Here is a 19,501-nt window from a genome sequence, read left to right as displayed (position 1 = left end):
TTAAATTCTCTATACAGTTCCACCACCATGGCTCTTATGGTCATAAAACTGTCCATGAACTAGGAGTCTCATTCAAAGGGACTTTCTTCTGACATTTTCCTCTTAGGATAGAGTCTTCCAATTTCAAGGTTAGCTTCAACCAATTATTCTTCTCCTAATTTAAGCTTTGATCTAGTTAGCATTCAACAAAAAAATCCAGCACAAGCTTGAATAATCTTAGTAACCTAGAGCTCTGATACCACTTGATCTGGAATTTATCCAGGACAAAGAATTAAAGGTATTACAGACTCATGTGCATGGATGTGCCTATGTTACTTTATGCAACGGATCAATAAGATTGCGAAATACATAGACATTGAAGTAGTTAGATAAAACAAAACAGGAAAACATGTAGATACAACAAGTTTAATAAGGAGTTCACCCAATGCTCCTGGGCTACGTCTCCTGGTCCAACCTTTAGTGGTGGCCTCTCTATTATGTTTTCAAAGCAGAGGTTTTACAACTATGAGATAAATTTGAGTCTCACTCAACAAATATAAATTAGTAGGACTGGAATTGGATCCCCCAAGTCTCTGGAGTACACAAACTCTCCTTACTGAAACTTGACCTCTGCTGGCCACAGTAGTGTGAGCCCAATCTGAGACTCATACATGACAGGCCTATGCTGAGGAGTTTGCTTGAACCTCTCAAGCCTTCTCTGGAGTACACAGACTCTCTAACCCTCTCTGGCTCTGTCTCGATGTTGCCTTTGCTCTGTAGGTCAGCTCGACTTACTTTCTCTCTTCTCTGCTCTTAGATTTCTTACTCGCTTTTCTCACTGCTTCCTTCTTCTCTCTGTGTCAGTTTGTGTCTTTAAAGCCAATCTGCTTTCTGACTGTTCGTTTCTGCTTCCTAGCTTTCTGGTTCTCTTGCCTCTGTCCATTTTAATTCCCTTGTTCTGCGTCATCATCACTTTGTAATGCTTCACAGGGATGTGGCCACTTGTTTCATAATGAACTGAGTGTCAGTTCTCTTGGAAATATTTGAATGATCTTTATTTCCGTTTAACTCCTAGATTGCCTGCGAACATGACTCTTCTGCCAACTCATCGTTCATGTCAGACTTCAAACTTTATACAAATCGGCTTGTTTACCCCGTTGAATCCGGTCATCCGTCAGATTGCATGTCCACCCTCAATTTGGAGCCTCTAGATCCCACAGTCTCTATCCATATCGGGCAGGTAAGTTGCATGACATTTACCCATCTGATGTGAGCAGTTTTCTATCTCTTCTACCGGACATGTGGCACCCAGTGTGTGGCATCGGGCGGGACTCGGTTGAAACCGCTTACCGCTCGAAGCCCTTCCGATATCCTACTAGTTTTTGTGTGGGACTCGCCTCTGACGGAATCGGCGAATTCCGTACGGTCTGTGACTTTTCAGGTCCGAGTCGCTAGGGGCTTTTTCTTCTCTGAGGGGTTTGCCCAGGGTTAGTAGCTAATCGCATATCAAAAACCTCCCCTATTTCTCAAAAAGACCTCCCGTTTTGTTGTTTCATGGCAACGCGCGTTACCATGGGCCAATGATTTGCGCGCTTGACCGAGGGTCCTCATTGCTCCATGCTGCTCACAAATTACAACTGTTCCAAGGGTATTTCTGATAAGCTCGACCTTTGTAAGTCTTTGAAACTTTGGTATGAATTTTTCAAAGTTATGAAAACTTAGAGAGTGTTTTAGGATCCAATTCGGATCACCATATTTGTTGAGGAGGTATTTTCATGGTTCATTGCTCTTGCTTTTCCTCTGTTCACTCTCCACTCTATTAGTTGGAGAGGCTTGATAGTGGCTACTCCTCATTCAATGTGTTCGACTAGTTTGGGAACAACTCAACATCATGGTTTAGCGATGGTTCTTAGTGGTCGTGGTCTAATCATGGTTGTGATGGTTCTCAGCAGTCACAGGGCTCGGCACTAGTGGCTTGTTCCAAAGCTTTTCCAGGTCTTTGGGCTCCCCAGTCCTATGTTTTAAAAGTAATTTCTAGTGAATTTGTGTTCTACTTAATTTATTATCGCTTTGGACAACAAAGCTCTCATATCTACACTCTCATGTATCTTCATGCTCTTAGGAGCAATTTTTGGTTTTTTTTTTTTTTCTATTGATCTATTGAAGCGGGATACTTATAATCTCAAGACACTAAATTTGTGTTACTAGGATGATTTCCTGACAGGAAAATTAGTAGCACATAGATCCATGGCTTGTAAAACTCTTCTTCAGTAATAGAAAGGTGAACTTAGCACAAAAAAAATAGTTTTTGAAGCTATTTTTAATAAAAAGATGAGTAAACAATTTTTAAATAAAATATGTGTGTGAAAACATAAATTTAATTTTGAGCCAACACCATATAATATTAAAATAAAATTGGCTAATTGAAGTATATATAGTATTTGATGATTAAGAGCATACACAATTTGAATGTTCTAATGATGAAGAATATATATTTCCTCAAAAAAAAAGTTTAAATCTATAATTTATCTCATATACTAATTTGATATTTGACTTGTCCATGATGTTAAAATTAAATTAAATTAAATTATTATTATTATTGATAATTATAATATTTTTTTTTAACTATAATGGTTATATTAATTGTTTAAAACCAGTTGGGCCAAAACCAAAAGAACCATCAATACAATATTCAAGATTCCTTTTAGTTGCAACTCTCCTTTTCCTTACATAGGTGTAGATTTACTCTAGATTACAAGATCGGGTTCCATATAGGTTCTTCAATATTCTTGCTTAAGGTTCCTTATGGCAGGAGGCATGTCAGGTTTTCTTTTGCATCTACTTCCTTATTTGAGCCACATAGAATATGGAAAAGGACATAGGAAGAGAAGTTTTGGAGCACATATCTCAGCATTTGAAGTGTCTTGTTGAGCGCCAGATTGCTGAAGTGGTCCTCCGAATTTAATATCTTTATCAAAATTTCTGAGTCCCCGAAGACTTATATTTCCTTAATGCCTTTTTCACGTGCTATCTGATAGGCTTTTAGCAACCCAAGAATTTCTTCCCGGTTGTTGATTCTATGTCCAAGTCCCCAGTTGAAGCTATCTTCATGAATACCCTCCAGGGAGTAGATCACTCTGCCTGCTCCTGTTGTCCCTGGATTGCCTTTGGAGGCACCATCAAAAAATATTGTTGTTTTACCCTGTTTCCTCCACCAAGCTTGAAAATCTACGTCCGCTTCTCGTAGTATCCATAAAGGAGGTTTACTGGGGAAAGTGGTGTTATTTATCCTATCTCAAAATACATAAGTTCCCATCCATTTTTTTTTCTTCTGGGAGAAGCATGTTATCGTTTTTAAGGGGACGATTGGCCACAGTCTTGAGGAGTAATTTGTTTGCTTTTGCTGCCACCTTCAAAGGGGAGTTCGGAATGCTATTGAAGATCTGGTCGTTTTTGGCGAGCCATATTTTCTAGCAGACATATATGGGTACTGCTTTCCAGATTCTGTTCCATGTTGTCTTTCTTTGGGTCATGTGGGGATAACGCATTCTCCAGGTGCTAAAAAGGTTAGATACTTTGACTTGGGATGGGGAAGAGACATTGAGGCTTTGAAGGATGTAGTCCCAAACTTCTTGAGCAAAAGAGCAGTCCACAAACACATGCTCCATGGTTTCCTCAGCTTTGCAGTAGAGAGAACACCGACATGGCCCATGAATACCTCTTTTAGTTAGATTGTCGCCAGTTAGCACTTTCCCATGCATTAATATCCAGGTGAATAAATTTATCTTGGGGAGACCGAGAGGGTCCTAGACTTGTTTCCACACAGATGCAGTATGGCTCGAAGCTCGCTGTGGTTGAAGAGAGGAAAATCCATGCCCTGCATTGTAGATTCCAGTCTTTCCCCATCCCCATTTGTCCGTCAAGTGCATCTGAACTAGTGCCAGCTTCATTAAGACTTCTTCCAGGAGGGTCTTTTGATTACGCATTTGATTTGGAACTCAAGGGATTTCCCAAGTTCACCATTTTCTAGAGTCATCCCACGTCAAGATATCTGCTAGGGTGAGGACTCCGTGTTGAATGAGCTAGTTCCTGATTTCTTTGATTGCTTCATTTTCGCTCAAAGGCGACTATCCCATTATGCTGTTTTTTCAGAGCATCATGTTTTTTCCATTGCCAGGAATGCAATACAAGTGATTTTGGAAGAAATCTATCCCACAGCGGTAGAGATGCCATATCGACGTCCCTTTGATGTTGTTATATGTCTGTATGTTCCTTAGCGATGCGCCTTTTAGATATTTTTCTTTATGACCTGACTGACAGGGTGTTTGCTGTTTGAGAAGAGGGTCCAAAGTGTTTTACCTCCAAGAGACAGATTGGCAAGGTCTGGGTCTCTTATTTGCAGGCCTCCTTTAGAGATGCGGCGTTTAACTGTATCCCAATTCACTAGATGGAATTTTCCTTGGTTTCCTCTTCCTCCTCTCCACAGAAAGTCCCTCATAAGTCTATAGATTTGTTCCGTGATCTTCTTTGGAGCCAGAAGAAAGGAAGCTTGATAAATAGGCAGGGAGGATGGTATAGATTTTATAAGGATGTGTTTTCCAGCATTGGTGAGCCATTGCCCTCCTCAAGCTGTAATCTTGGACTTAATTTTGCTTATTACTGCTTTCCACAACGATAATTTTTTAGGGCCCAGGGTTATTGGTAACCCAAGATATTTGGTTTTATCCCAAGAAGCGAATCGTAAAAAGCCTAAGGAGATGGCTATTCTCTAAATTGCTTGTTGATCCACATTCCACTCGTATATTGCACTTTTCATTTTATTTATAAGAGCTCCTGATATGCTGCGGAGTTTTTGAAGAATTCCACTGTAAACTTTGGCTATCTTGATGGAGGCTCCACCCAAAAGAAGAGTGTCATCTACAAATAGTGCATGATTTATAGGCTCTAGCCCTTTTGTCAACTTGACTCTTGGAGCTTTCCCTGCTTTCTTTTCAGCTGTCATTTTTCTACTCAGCGAGTTTGCCATCAGAATAAACAAGAAAGGGGAGAGGGGGCAGCCTTGCCTTATTCCCCTCGATGCTTGGAAATAGTTTGCTATGCTGCCATTAACTAAAGGAGCTATCCATGGCTTTTCAGTACAAGCTTCAATCAAATTGACAAAATTAGAGCTGAAACCAAAGTAAAGGAGGACTTTGTACAAGAAAGAAAGACTTACCCGGTCGAATGCGTTTTCCATGTCTAACTTTATGAGCATACCTTGCTCTTACCGAAGATAACTAGAATGTATGACTTCTTGAACCTGTATTACATTTTCCAATATATGTCTCCCTTTGACAAAGCCACATTGGGTGGGAGAAATGAGTTTCCCAAGCAGTGGCTTGATTCTGTTTTCCAGTAGTTTTGTTAGGATTTTGTATGATGCATTGCAGAGCGAGATTAGCCTAAACCTGTCAAAAGTTCCTGGATTTACTTATTTTTGAATTAATGCAAGGAAGGTAGAGTTAGTACTGCCTGCCACTTTGGATTTTTGATGAAAAGCTTTAATCATCCTCATAAGATCATTTTTTATTATTTCCCAGCGCAATCTGTAAAAATGAATTGAGAATCCGTCAAGTCCTGGTGCCTTGTCTGGTTCCATGGACAATATTACTTTACAGATTTATTCCTCAGAGAAAGGTTTTGTAAGACTAGTGTTGTCCTCCTTGCTTACCAAATATGGAATGTGGGAGAGAAATTCAGAGGTGACTTCTTCACTCCCATTCCATTCCTCTTTATATAGATTCTAGAAATGATCTTCTGCTGCCTTTTTTAGTTGTTCTTGTCCTTTGAGCAAATTCTCATTTGAGCAAGTGATTTCAAAGATATGGATTCGAGATAGCCGTGCTCTATATTGCCTATGGAAGAAAGAGGTATTTCAATCTCCAGCTTTAAGCCACAGGCTACAAGACTTAAGCCTCCAAGTCTCTCCTTCATGGCGGAAAGCGCGAAATGATTTGATTTGGGAAACTTGTTCTTTTTCTAAATGTGAAGTAGAGATCTCCTTACTTTCCAAATCCATTTGCAGATCTAATAAAAACTGAACTGTCTCCTTTCTATTGCTAGTAGGATAATTTGAGGGTTCTTTAATCCATTTCTCAAGGCTCTCTTGGTTATTTTTAGTTTTTACTCCCACATGAAGCTGGGAGATCCTGTCATAGGTATGGACCATGCCTCCAGAATAGTTTCCATGAACAATTCTTTCTCTGACCAAAGCAGGTTGAATCTAAAGGGGATAGGGCCCAAATTTTCTTCCTCTTCCAGCTGTAAGAGAATAGGTTTGTGATCTGAGGCCAAATTTGGGAGAATTTTTTAGGAGATCAGTCTTTTTCCTAGTAACAAAGAGCTCTGCGCTAGGAAGCGATCTAGGCAAGCAGAGATGTGTTCTGCCCCAACTCTATTGTTTGTCCAGGTGTAAAGACCTTTCTTCAGTTTGAATTCAAGAAGATCCCAATGAAGTATTAACTCCTCTACTAATGGAAGCATTTGGTCCCTGCCACTATTGCCACCTCTCTTTTCTTTTGGATCAATGACGAGGCTGAGATCTCCAACCACTATTATATTCTAAGGGGAGTAAATGTCTAAGAAATCAGACAAGGTCTCCAGCATTCTTTCTTCTTTGTAAGGTGGACTAGAACATAAAGGTTGAAGAGCAAGATGGAGAGCTTACTAGAGAGGTGCTGAAGTTCGGTGAATATCCAATGTTGTGTCTCAAAGGAGCTTTCTAGTTGATACTTATCCTCTGACCACAATGTTGCTAGGCCACCAGAGGTACCTCTTGCACTAATGACCTTTCCTGCATTTTTTCCCGATTTTAATTTGATGATCTCAAGAAGGGTTTCCCCTTAATTATTAGTCTCTTGGAGCATGAGGATCTCGGGAATTTCTATTTTCAAAAGATCTTTCACTGCTTCAGCTTTCGAAGTATTCCCTAAGCCTCTGCAATTCCAAGAGACTAGTTTCATTATTTAATGGAATTGGAGTGAGTTGATCCCCCCTTAGAGGGCCTTGTTTTGGTGTTTCTCCTGATAGAAATTTCAATGGTGGATTGGCTACCTTGCATTTTTTTCCTCTCCGCCCCTTCTTCCCAGGCTTCCTTATGAGAATTCCTTCCAACTCTTTTAGAGGGTCTCTCTAATGTCTTGTCTTCCGATGACCCAGAGGTTTCCAGGGGTTTTTTCCTTGTCATTTCTGCATATGTGTGTGAGGAGGAGGTTCATGCTGGGGAGTCAAGTTGGGTTACTTCTATGTTCTTCTTTTCTGCTTCAAGTGAGGGGACTTGTCGTTTAATCTCCTCTGTCTCTGTTTCTGGAATTTCGATTGAAGTGTTGAGGGTTTAGAATGGGTTTATTGAGGTCGTTGTCTTTGGTTGTTCTCCTCTTCCTTTTGTTTGAAACATTCATGTTAAGGGAGTTCTAGACTCCATCAGTACCTCTTTCTCTTTATTCCTACTACTCACCTTGGCCTGGAATGCTTTCTGCAAATGGATCCATTTTTCTCCTTTCAACTTCTCTAGATCTTCCTCCTCCTTTTTTTTTGCAGTATCTTGTGAAATGTCCATATTCATGGAAATTTCTGCATTTGAATGGTAGTTGCTCGTAGTCTAACTCTTGGATATAAGACCAGTCCGCTATTGTTAACTTTATGGCTTCAGGTAACCCTATTTCCAAGTCAAGTTCGACGCATATTCTTGCACATGAATACTGATCCCTTCTCTCTGCTATGTCTATGTATTTTCCTAGGGTGCTACCAATCGTTTCTAGTGACTTCAGGTTCCAGCAGTGCAGTGGAAGATGAGGGAGGCGCACCCACACTGGAACTGCTAATGACACATCTTGTGTCAGACCGAAGTATGGTGACCATGAGTTTAGATACAGACCCTGAGGTCCCGTGAAATATGGTCCATTCCTAAAGATGAGATTTTTGTCTTCTACTGAATCAAAAACAAAGAAAAAAAATCCCTTACCGACCAGGAGACTTTTGATGCCTTCCTTTACTAGTGGGTGCTAGTTCCTCTGTACCCACACCTCGACAGCCTTGGGGGAGGTCCATAACCCTTTAAATTCACTGATGAGCCCTCTTTTAGCTAAGTTCAAATCAGATCTACAGGAATCTTCAACGGACAGGGCGACTATGGAGATGCTGTTGAGTTTATTTACAATCTTTCGCTGAGTTTCCGTTGATGGGCGTTTATTACTGTCACCGATCAGCTTCTTGAATGCAAGGATATTTGGTGGAGGAGGCGAAGGAGGAGGGGCCTCAAGGCCCCCTCTTGGGGCCATGGTGTTGGAGGGAGTACTGTACCAGGGGCTGCTGGTGCACGTGCGAATTGTCTCCAGCCTACTCTCTGTCCGATATTAGAATATTTAAATAATATAAACTTAATAGAGTTTTAATGTTAAAATGATTTCACAATTTGAATAACACAAATTCATAATATTTATGATAGAAGTATCTATTTTGTAATAGGGTTTTGATAATTTTAATTTAACTAGCTTAGATCCATTTTAACTTCAGATCTACCAAGCATTGAGAGAGATCAAATCAAGAGATTTCATCTCTCTCGATGCTTGGTAGATCCGAAGCTAAGATGGGTCTACGCTAGTTTAGTTATTAATTGTAATTATAATTATAATTTTTATTTTTATTTTATTTGTATTTTTATGTAATTTGACCAGGTTAAAATGTTTTATTGTAATTATGATTATTACTTTTTTAATTCCTATATGTAGTTGTATGTGGAGGTCAAAAAACAAGACACTTTTCCCATGTGAGTGTTGCATGACAAAGCAAAGGGAATGAGGTGGCAGTGATTCCATTTTTAGAAAATCAGAAAGGTAGAATTATTTTCTTATTTTGATAATTTCTTGTGATTTCTTTGTAATCTTATTATCTTCTTTTATGTATTCTTTTATCTTCTTCTCATCATGAAACTACCAAAAGATAAGTTCATCAATATCAAAACAATAAGGACACATGATGTAGGCTCTTAGCCAATGTAAAACCCCTCTCTCAAGGGAAAACCCAAAAAATAAAATCTTCTCTTCCTTTAGAACCAAATCAAATGAGACAACCAATACCCTTTAACCAATACAAAGACCTCCTCCAATCCACCAAGTCAGGCTTCCAATAAAGTTCTTCCAAGATGACAAAAGTCTGTTTCTAGTCAACAAAATTCAACCTTCTTCAATCCTGCTACAATCACAGATTTCAGCTCTACTACATCAGAATTTTGGCCTATACTACAGACCTACAACTTTTGACCCTCCTACAAGTCATAAATTTTGAATATGTGAGCCAAAACAAGAGAAAAATAGCCTTCTTTCCTTCATTAGGGTTCCTCCTTATTTTGTTAGAGTTTTTCTTCCTTATTCAAGAATTTCTCACTCCTTTTTCTTGCTTTTGTACTTCCTTATGACTGTAGATTGAACTTGCTTGGATGGATGCCATAATAGGTTGAATTCATAGCTTATATATATTGGTTATGTGACATTGAGTTCCCTTCATGAGTCCGACTTGGTGGAGGAGGCACAAATTATATTTTTGGCACAAAAATAGATTTCTTCTTTGATATAATAAACCCAATAAGGCTCTAATACAAGATGACAAGGACAATGACTTATGGCACAAACCATAGAAGCACACAATGGGTTATTTGACCTAGAAATATAATAAATTGAGCATGAGACCCATGCTTATATTTTCTTTTCTTTTACCACAATTTTTCTTTTTCTTTATTTTTACAAATACATAATAATATCATGTCATGAGCTAGACAACAACTATGAAGACTGATACTAGTTACATTTTCAACACTCCCTCTTAACTAGGGAGGTATTCAGAATTTCTTAATCGATACAATGTTGACATCAATTTGAAGTGTTCCAATAAGAGTACAAAAACATATGCAATGCTAGATACCATCAAGGCCAAAAACTGATACGGTATCAATCAAGTGTCATCAAGGCTACCCGCTAAGACACTAATTCAACAAGCACTTAGGTGTCATCAAGGCTACCTGCCAAGACACTAATTCAACAAGTACTAAGGTATCATCATGGCAACTTGCCACTATATGTACCATTAGGCTACAACCCTGGTATCAATCCAATAAGATATAGATACCATATAGTTCTCCATGCCAAGATACTAACCCTCATAGGGATATAGGTATTATTAAGGTCAAGATATCAACACTAATATAAAGCTCCATATCATCAAGACTAAGATACCCTCCCACATCGGGATCTAGACATCATCAAGGCCAAACTATAACTGAGATTTCAATACCAAGAAGGCCAATATCTCCTCTTTAGTACAATCATATGGGCACATAGCCTAAGGTACTCATCTCTCCCACTCAATCAAATCAATCCAAGAATGTTTATAAAATATTCAAACTTCTAAGGGAGAGATCAACACATCAGCTACGTGTTCATCCATTATAACATATTGTTGCTCCATGACCCCAGCTAGTATCAAACTTCTAATATATTAGTTCTTTCTATTAATATTCTAGCACAAAATTTGGGGTCCTCTCACATTCTGATGTTTCTTAGGTCATCACAATATTCAAATAAATATCAATGAAAGTTTCCTTTTCCAGTCTTCTCAAGGAGCACCAAACTTAGCCTCAGCACTTCTCAAAACAACCAATTCTTATTCACAACTCATCAAACACGAATAATAATCAATAGTTCTTTAGCCATTCTCTAATATCCTTCTTTCCTCATAGTATTTACTATACATGATGTCCACATTCTCAACTATGGAGGATCTACAATTTTCCTCAGAAAAAGAAAAATACATCAAAGCTCCTTCTCAACTTAGGGAGATAAGTTCATCATCAACAACTTCATTTTTCAAACTACATGAGCCTTTTCTTTTGCATCATCATATCACAGAAGAACTTCGATCTTTAAAAATTTCAATCCTTTTATCTTCATATGGAAACAAAGTCATCAATGTAAGCTTCAATGTTATCAAGGTTCTCATAGTTTCATTTTTCCATCATACTCAACATCATCATAAAGTCATCATCAAGTGTGAGGTAGGCATACATCTTTACAACCTCTTGAAAACTATGTATCTACAAATCTCATTAGCAAGTACAACCATGCACAAATATATATGTAAGGGATCATGAAATAACTTTATCAAACGAGGGTTATCATGTTATCACAAGGAGAGCATCTCGGGTTATCAAAACTTAAAAAAAAAAACCTTAGATATCCAACAACTAAACATGTTAGGGTTTCAACCATAGCGGAAGAATTTACACGTAGGGTTACACTTTCATGCCTTAGAATTTTACATATTTTCTAGGGTTTTTTCATAAAACCTAGATACAAATATCAAACCCTAAAAAGCTATGGTTTTATCGTATGCCCTAGATATTATCAAGAAACCCTAAAAATCAAAAGGTTATGGTTTTATCAGAGTTAACAAATAGCGAATGATAGTTATTACAAGTGTTGATTTAATAGAGATCAAACACCAGAAAAATATAAGAATATTTATGATTCTATAGAAAAACCCTAGACATGAGAGAGTTATTAATATAAAGCAAATTTTAAAGACAAAATGATCGTACCTTATTTTATTATAAGGACTTACTAAAAATCTTATGATCTTAAGCATACCTTGAGTTGCTCTCTTTACAAACCTTGAAGGGATTTTCTTTGCAACAAGGCTTCTTACATAACTCATGTCTTGCTTTTGGAGGCTCCCTATCAATCTAACCACAATATTTTCTTCTTTAGAATATTCCTGCAAACCTTCTTCCAAATAAAACATAAGGAAGGGATTACAACAAAGAATTAAAAATAAATCTAGATATATAGAGGAAGTCAACAATAATGTAAAGGAAATAAAGAACAAGATAATTATGTTTTGAGAAAAGTAGAAGCTCCCTCTTTATTTTGTATTGATCCAACCATTTTGAGGGATTTCTTCAACTTATCAAAACAAATCAAGAACTTTCAATAAAAACACATTAGATCTACAAATCGCAGGACTCAAAAGGAATATTAATCCCAGATTTAATTATAAGATAAAATTCTATAAAGCCTAAAAACAATGACCTATACCACCAATAAAGGATATACAATGGATAACATCGCTAAAGACTTAATAAAATAAGTCTTTGACTTCAAAATATTCAATTTTGGTCTTCTTTTCAAGATTATCGTCAATTGCAACTCTAGCTTTGTATCTTTCTCTCTTTGTGTTCTTAGGATTATCAAGGCATTGATTTTTATTTTTTATTTTTTTATTTTTTTAACAAGTTCGGCTGTTGTTTGTATTTCAAAAAATTTTGGGAGGCTCAGCTCCAGAGTTACATGAGTGGAGCTCAAAGGTTGAGCTTGCAGTTGGATTACATTACAACATTCTGCTAATTTACTAAATTTTCTAACTTGAAAGAAACTAACACAAGAGTAGATTCTAACGAATTGGAAAAGGAGTAGACAGACTTTACAAAACATCCTAATCTATATTTATGTGACTAATATGTCGTGCAATATATTCTTCTAGCTTGCTTTCCTAATCAGCGATTTTGAAGCAGGAATAGCTGGCGCTTTGAGCATTGAGATTCTCCATCATATATTTAAGGATATCTATAGATTCTTGAATATGAGCACAAATGTTGGATAAGGTATTGAATTATTCCTGCAGGGAAGAGACACGATGGAGAAAGAGGTTTAAGTCTGCTTCATACTTTGCATTGATTATCCGAGTGGAGGAATCAATCTTTTCATCCAAAACTCACTGATGTAATCTGATTTGTTCCAGTTATTCCTGGAGATCCCAACAGTGCAGGTAGTCCTCATTACGAGCCATCTGAGAAGATTTGGCTCTGTTATGATGATGCGCTAGAAAATTAATGCGCCAAGAAGTAGTTGTTGCAACCGTAACAAGAGTGTCAGGGCAGAAGAACTGAAGAACAGAGTAGAGGGAAAGATGAGTGATCAGGGAACTGGGAAAAGGTCGTTGAGAGGTTCCAGAATAGGGAGGGCTAGCTGGAGGAGCAGGTGAACAGGTTGCCTAAGAATAGAGCAAGATTGAACCGGCCCTTAACAGTTCTAGCATGAAAGGGAGCGCTGAATTGAAAAGAGAAGGCATGGAATGTAACGAAGGCCAACAAAAAACAAGGAGAGCAGAAGCAACTAGAGGAACAAGGGAGGAGCTACGAAGAGGAGTCAGAAAATTTACAGAGGAATAAGAAGGATTACGGGGGGGCTGGCATGAGCAGATAGCGCTGAGGAGCAGCTAAGATCGAAAATGAGTGCAGTAGCAGTGGAAAAATCACTGGTAGAGATGAAGGCCTGAAGACGAGGTGCCCAAGTATTTATGGTGAGCGGGCTGCAAGAGAGGGAGGATAGAGTCACGCGGTAAGAGGTAGTGGATTCACAAATTTCACATGAGCGACCAAATATCGAAGTAGATGAGAAGACTGTAGGATTGGGAGGCAAGATTTTCGGCGGCAGAGAGATTGCCACATCGGGATTGCAATGGATTTTGTCAGGGTACGCCTTGAAATTTCGGCCAGTGTCAAGCTCAATAGGATTGTCATGAATCATGAGGAAGATCAGGGGAGGTATTGAAAAAAATCCTTATTGTTGCAGAGAATATTTCCTTTAGTTCAGATACACGCTTGACTGGCGAGTTTGTCTGCTTCTCGATTTAAGTTGCGAAGAATATGGAAAAATTTTAGCTCCCAGGTTTGATTGATCATGGTTTGACATCTGCTGATGAGTTGTTGTATGAGAATGTTGGAGGCTTTGTGCTTACTATTCATAAGACTTATAATAATAGCAGAGTCTCCAAAAATCAATGCTTTCCTGATTCCATGAATTTGAAGTTGGTATAAGCCTTGGTAGAGTGCCAGAGCCTCTGCTCTGTTATTTGAAATATTTCCTAGTCCCCACTCAAAGGTGACTAAGGGTTCTCCATTGGGTGTATAGATAACTCCCCCTGCCCCCGCAGCTCCTATATTTGACTTGGAGTCACCATCAAAGAAAAGGGTATAAGAGTTGCTATTGCAAAGCCATTCATTAAATTCATCCTGCTTTAATCTTATTTTCCAATTGTGGCTGAGGGTGTTGATTGAGCTACTGAAGGTGTTTGCTGATGGGAGGATACTGCGCTTGTCTATCAGGTTCCTGATGAAGTCTCTCTCTTCGATACAGAGGTTGGCCATATCGATTTTCTTTATACTTTTGGCAGCAATGGTTTCTATTGCAAGGCTTTTAGCCTTACTACAAAGTTGTCTGGTTAATGTTCCTTGATCTCTGAAAACCTTGCGGTTCCTAGCAATCCAGATTTTCCATAAGAGAGCATATGGGAGGGCATCCCACACCCTCTTGGCAATGTTATTTTTCTTGGGTTTCCAGGGATAGCTTTTCTTCCAGTTGCTTAAGGCTTCACCGATGGAGAGTTGTGGATTCTAGGTGAAAGTGTCATTTGGAGCTATGCTTTTCCAGCAAGAGATAGCAAAGGGGCACGAGATGAAAAGGTGTTGAATAGTCTCTTCTGCCTCATGACAATTTGGGCATCGGGAGGGTCCAATAATACCTCTCTTTTGCAAATTTTCTGAGGTGAGGGTCTTCCCTTTTAAGAGGATCCACATGAAGAATTTTACTTTAGGAACTGCTTCAGATTTCCAAACTGCTTTCCAATACATCCATGGAGGAGTCGGGTGGTCCCTATTACACAAATAATGATAACCTGCTTGTATTGAGTAGCTGGAGCCCGTGGGATCCCATCAGAATCCATCATTTCCATTTTTAATTATAAGCGCGATGCTATCAAGATGAATCTGAAAATTGTTGAAGTTCTCTTTGAGATTATCAGGGATGGGAGGGAAGCTCCAACCCTTCCAGGCCTGGGTATCTATATCCCATTGAGAAATTTGATTTAAGCGATATATTCCTTTGCTTTGAAGAAAGAGGAGAATTGGTTCCATACCTGGACGACTGCTGATTGCTTGGTTTCCCATAATCTTATCGGCTCCAATGTTGATTTTGCTGCCACCTTTGGGGACCTTTGAGACATTTTGTGCCATAAAGGAGATGGCTTTTTTGCAAAGTTTCCAAATGCTTGTGCTGCTTCTGACGGGTATTTCACTTGTTAGAAGTTGCTGCCTTGGGCTGTTGAGATATTTGGCCTCAATGACTTTTTTCCACCAAGCTTGTTGATCCTCAAGCAATCTCCAAACTATCTTGCCACCAAAGGCTAAGTTTGTGAGCATTGGAGATCTGATTCCAAGCCCCCCTTTTTCCTGGCTTTGAATAACTTGTTTCCAACTAACCAAGTTATATTTTTTCTTTTCATTTTTTCCACCCTGCCATAAGAAATATCTGAGAATACTCTCCATTTTGTGGTGAAATGAGGCTGGTGCCTGAACTAGGGAGAACTGATATAGAGGGAGAGAAGAAAGGCCTGATTTAAGGAGAACCAATTGGCCAGCTGGGTTGAGCCAGGAGGATCCCCACTTTTGAACTTTTCTTTTCAATTTATCTAGCATTGTTTCCCATATTTCAGCTCTAGCACGTCCCATGCTCACTGGCATTCCCAAATAGCTGAAGTGGTCCCAATTTAACTTGCACGGCACCCCAAAGATGTTGGATATGTTTTGGAGTGTTTGAGATGAAGCATTCCAACCATAAATGCAGCTTTTGAGGTGATTTATCATTCCCCCAGAATATCTCATAAATTTATCTAAAAGAGTTTTGAATCTTCGAGCTATTATTGTGGATTCCCCTCCTATCAGCAAGGTATCATCAGCAAATTGGGAGTGATTAATGTTTTTAACTCCATCTTCAAATTTGATTCCGGTAATGAGACTTGCCTGCTGCTTATGGTCAAGGGCGCAACTGAAGGATTCAACCATTAAGATAAATAATAGGGAGAAAGAGGACAGCCTTGCCTCAATCCCCTTGAAGATTGAAAGGCAGGGCCAGGCCTACCATTGACAAGGGGGGCGATCCAAGGTCTAGAGATACAAGCTCTTATGAGGTCGATAAATGAAGAAGCGAAGCCGATTTTTTGAAGAGTAGCAAATAGAAAGGAGTTCCGGACCCTGTCAAAAGCATTTGCCAAGTCTAATTTCAGGATGAAACCCTTTTCGTTCCTGGAGTGGCTTGAGTGGATGGCTTCCTGAACTAATAGGATGGAGTCGGAAATTTGCCTATTTGTCATGAAGTCGACTTGATTTTTGGAAATTAGCATTGGCAAGAGATGCTTGAGACAGGAAGCAAGGATTTTTGTGAAGATTTTATAATAAGAATTGCAAAGCGATATGGGATGGAAACGGGAAAAATTAGAGGGGCGGTTCTCTTTGGGGATGAGGGCTAGATGGGTTGAATTTGTGTAGCCTCCCATTTTATTTTTCCTCTGTATCCATTTGAAGTACTTGATGAGATCCTTTTTGATAGTTTCCCAGTGCTCCCTATAGAAGCAAATTGGGAAGCCATCCGGTCCTGGAGCTTTGTCAGGCTGGAGGCCCCAGATGGCTCCCTTGATTTCTTCTTCCTTTATCTCTTCGATCAGTCTTTCATTTGCTTCTGCTGTGATTTTATTTGGCATATGCTGTAAGAGATCAGCATAGTTTTCTTCTTCCCCTTTTTCAGATAGGAGCTCTTTGAAGTGTTCTGAAGCCACTTTTTTGATAGCAGCTTGATCGTTGTGCTGAATGCCTATGCTGTCTGTGATAGTTGTTATGTTGTTTCTGATTTGTCTAACTGTTGCTTGCTTGTGGAAGAAGGCCGTATTCCTGTCCCCGCTTTTCAACCAAACCTGCCTTGATTTTATTCGCCATTTTTCTTCCTCTTCTCTTCTGATACTGTATAATTGACTATAGAGATTTTCTTCCTGGTTTTTCCCTACCTGAAGGTACTCTTGATTTTCCATTGCATGGTGTAAATCTTCGATTTTAGCTTTCACTTCTAGCTTCTTTGCTTCCGGTTCTTTATATTGAGTTTTTGCCCAATCCTTGAGTGCATTCTTTACGTTCCTGAGTTTGCTTTCCCATATGAAACTTGGTGAGCCTTCAACATGCTAACGCCAAGTTTGTTGGATTAAATCTTTTGCTGCTGCAATGTCATTCCATAAAGGGCTGTATTTAAAGGGGATAGGGCCCAGGGGGTAGTGGGATTCAAGGGTTAAAGCAGTGGGGTAATGATCTGAAGCAACAAAGGGAAGAATAGAAGCATAGACAACTGTAAAAGTGGAGAGCAGGGACACATTTACCAAGATTCGATCAAGCCTTTCCATAATATTGCTTTTCCCTAACCTGTGATTGCTCCAAGTGAACTTACGATTCTTTGGGATTATATCAACAAGATCTCCAAGCTGCATTACATTCTCCAGCTGATTTCTAAAAGGATCAGGAGTAAAGCTGCCTCCACATTTTTCGTTAGCATGCAGGATGAGATTTAAGTCTCCACCTAAAATTATGTTGTTGTTCTCTTCCTCCACTATATTGTTGCTGAGGGAATTCCAGCAAACTTCCTTGTCTCTATAGTGATTTGGAACATAAACATTGTAGATGACAAGCTGTTGACTGCTCATGTTGTTATTTAGTACAATCTTTATCCAATGCTGCTCTATTATTTCTACTGTATTGTTCCATTTGTCTTGATGCCAGAGCGTAGTGATTCCTCCTGAAGCCCCTCTAGAATCACACACACATCCTTTGTATTGCTTATGCTGTTCAATAATTTTATTCATTTCTATCTGTCCTTGTTTTGTTTCTTGAAGTAAAACAATCTCTGGTCTTTCTTGATTAATTAGATCTTTTAAGGCATTTGATTTGGAGGGGTGCCCTAATCCCTTGCTGTTCCAAGAGAGTACTTTCATCATTTAAGATGAGGGATGTGAGGAGTTTCTCTTCCTCCCTGGTCCTTGTTTACTAAGTCCTTGTCTATTTTCCCTTGTATATAGGATTCTATGGGGTTTTGAAGACCCAATGCTATATCTTTTTGCGTGTTTTCATCTCTATGTTGTTTGGCAGATTTTCTTCTGGGCTTCTTTTGGTTGTCAAGGGTGGAACCATGCTCCTTGGAATTGCTTCTAGTGATTCTAAGAGGGGGGGATCAGATGGAAGGATGAGGAGATAGTCAAGGGAAGGGGAGAGTCTGAAGGGACAGATTGAATCACTAGAGTAGGGGGATCCTTAGGAGGAGAGAGGATGTGAAAGGGGTTGGAGGAGGTAGAGGAGGAATGGGGATCAGGCTGGCGATCGGGGAAAAGGGAGGGTGGGATGAATAGGGGGTAGGAGATGAGGGTGGGGGATTGGGGGGAGGACGAGAGGAAGGCCTAGCTTTATGAGATGGGTTAGGGTTAGGGGTTGCCTTTTTTTTTTAACTGTTTCCCATTGCTCTTCTTCTGGAGATTTTTCAACATTAAGAAGTTTAGTGCACCGATTGGAAAAGTGGCCATATTCGTGACATACCTTGCACTTGAAGGGGATCTGCTCATATTCAAGTTGTTGAATGTGATTCCAGTCGTCAACGTTGAGCTTGATGGCTTCTGGCAGGCCTTTTCCCAATCAACTTCTACACAGATGCGAGCACAGGCCTGCATGTTGTCTTTAGGTTCGCTCTGATCAATGTATTTCCCAGCAACATTCCCAATAGCATGCACTGATTCATCTCCCCAGAAGTGCAGGGGGAGGTGAGGAAGACGGACCCAAATAGGCACAACACTAGGAATGTCCAGCTCCGAATCAAAGTCTGGTGTCCATTTATTGAGGTATAGTCATCTGGAAACCATGAAGTAAAGCCCATTATGGAAGATCATGTCCTTATCTTCCTTTGTTTCAAAATGAAATGTAAAGTATACTTTCCCATAAAATTTGATAGATATTTTCCACTAAGCTTTGTCTGACCAGTTCCTTTCCACCCACCTCTGCACTGTTTTTGGAGAGGGCCAGAGTCCTGTAAATTGTCTAATAAGACCTCTTTTTTCCAAGGCAAGGGCAGCCATATGGGGTAAGGTTGGAGGCAAAGAAACTTCCTACAACCCATCAAGCTTTTTCACAAACTTTGAAAATGTGGGGCGAGTTGGCTGTGGAGGTAAAGATCGGACCAGGTCGGAGAATACTTGCTGAAGAGCTGCCTCCTCCGGTGGAGCCTCTGGAGGGGCGATGCTAGGAGGCCAATGGCCAATTCAAAATCGCAGGCTACAGGCGACGGCGGGAGCAAGCACGCGCATTTAAAAAGTATCAGACTGGCTCTTCTTCATCATCAATTTTTATAATGTCCCATATGTGACAACGATATGATTCTATTTTAGATAGGTCAATTTTCACATGACTTTCCTTGACCCTTTAAATTTCTTATTTCTTCATTTCTTCTTAAAATGGGAATAATAGGCATTTTAGGTATTTTCTTCATCTTCTTGATTACCTCCTATTAAGGAAATATGAGCTTCGTCTTGAGTACATGTAGACCACATTTCTTCAAAGGAGCGAGAATTTTCCCAA

General features: G+C 39.4%; 1 protein-coding gene across 1 annotated transcript in view; it reads right to left on the bottom strand.

The window, feature by feature from the left end:
* The window catches only part of LOC149149152 (uncharacterized), a 28,436-nt gene extending 10,691 nt beyond the window's left edge, over positions 1–17,745 (bottom strand). Inside the window, exons 1-2 of the mRNA XM_089442400.1 lie at positions 17,334–17,745; positions 16,430–17,063 (exon numbers count right to left, since the gene is read on the bottom strand). Coding sequence (XP_089298526.1) covers positions 16,430–17,063; positions 17,334–17,745 — 1,046 coding nt within the window. The remainder of the gene's footprint in view (positions 1–16,429; positions 17,064–17,333) is intronic.
* Positions 17,746–19,501: the final 1,756 nt, after the last annotated feature.

Source organism: Pinus tabuliformis, chromosome 9 (genome assembly GCF_031772625.1).
Source record: "Pinus tabuliformis cultivar Carrire ecotype Pingquan chromosome 9, CPIR1, whole genome shotgun sequence".
Classification (NCBI taxonomy): Eukaryota; Viridiplantae; Streptophyta; class Pinopsida; order Pinales; family Pinaceae; genus Pinus; species Pinus tabuliformis.
Note: the sequence above shows the minus strand (reverse complement) of the source record. Positions and strands in the feature narration are given on the sequence as shown.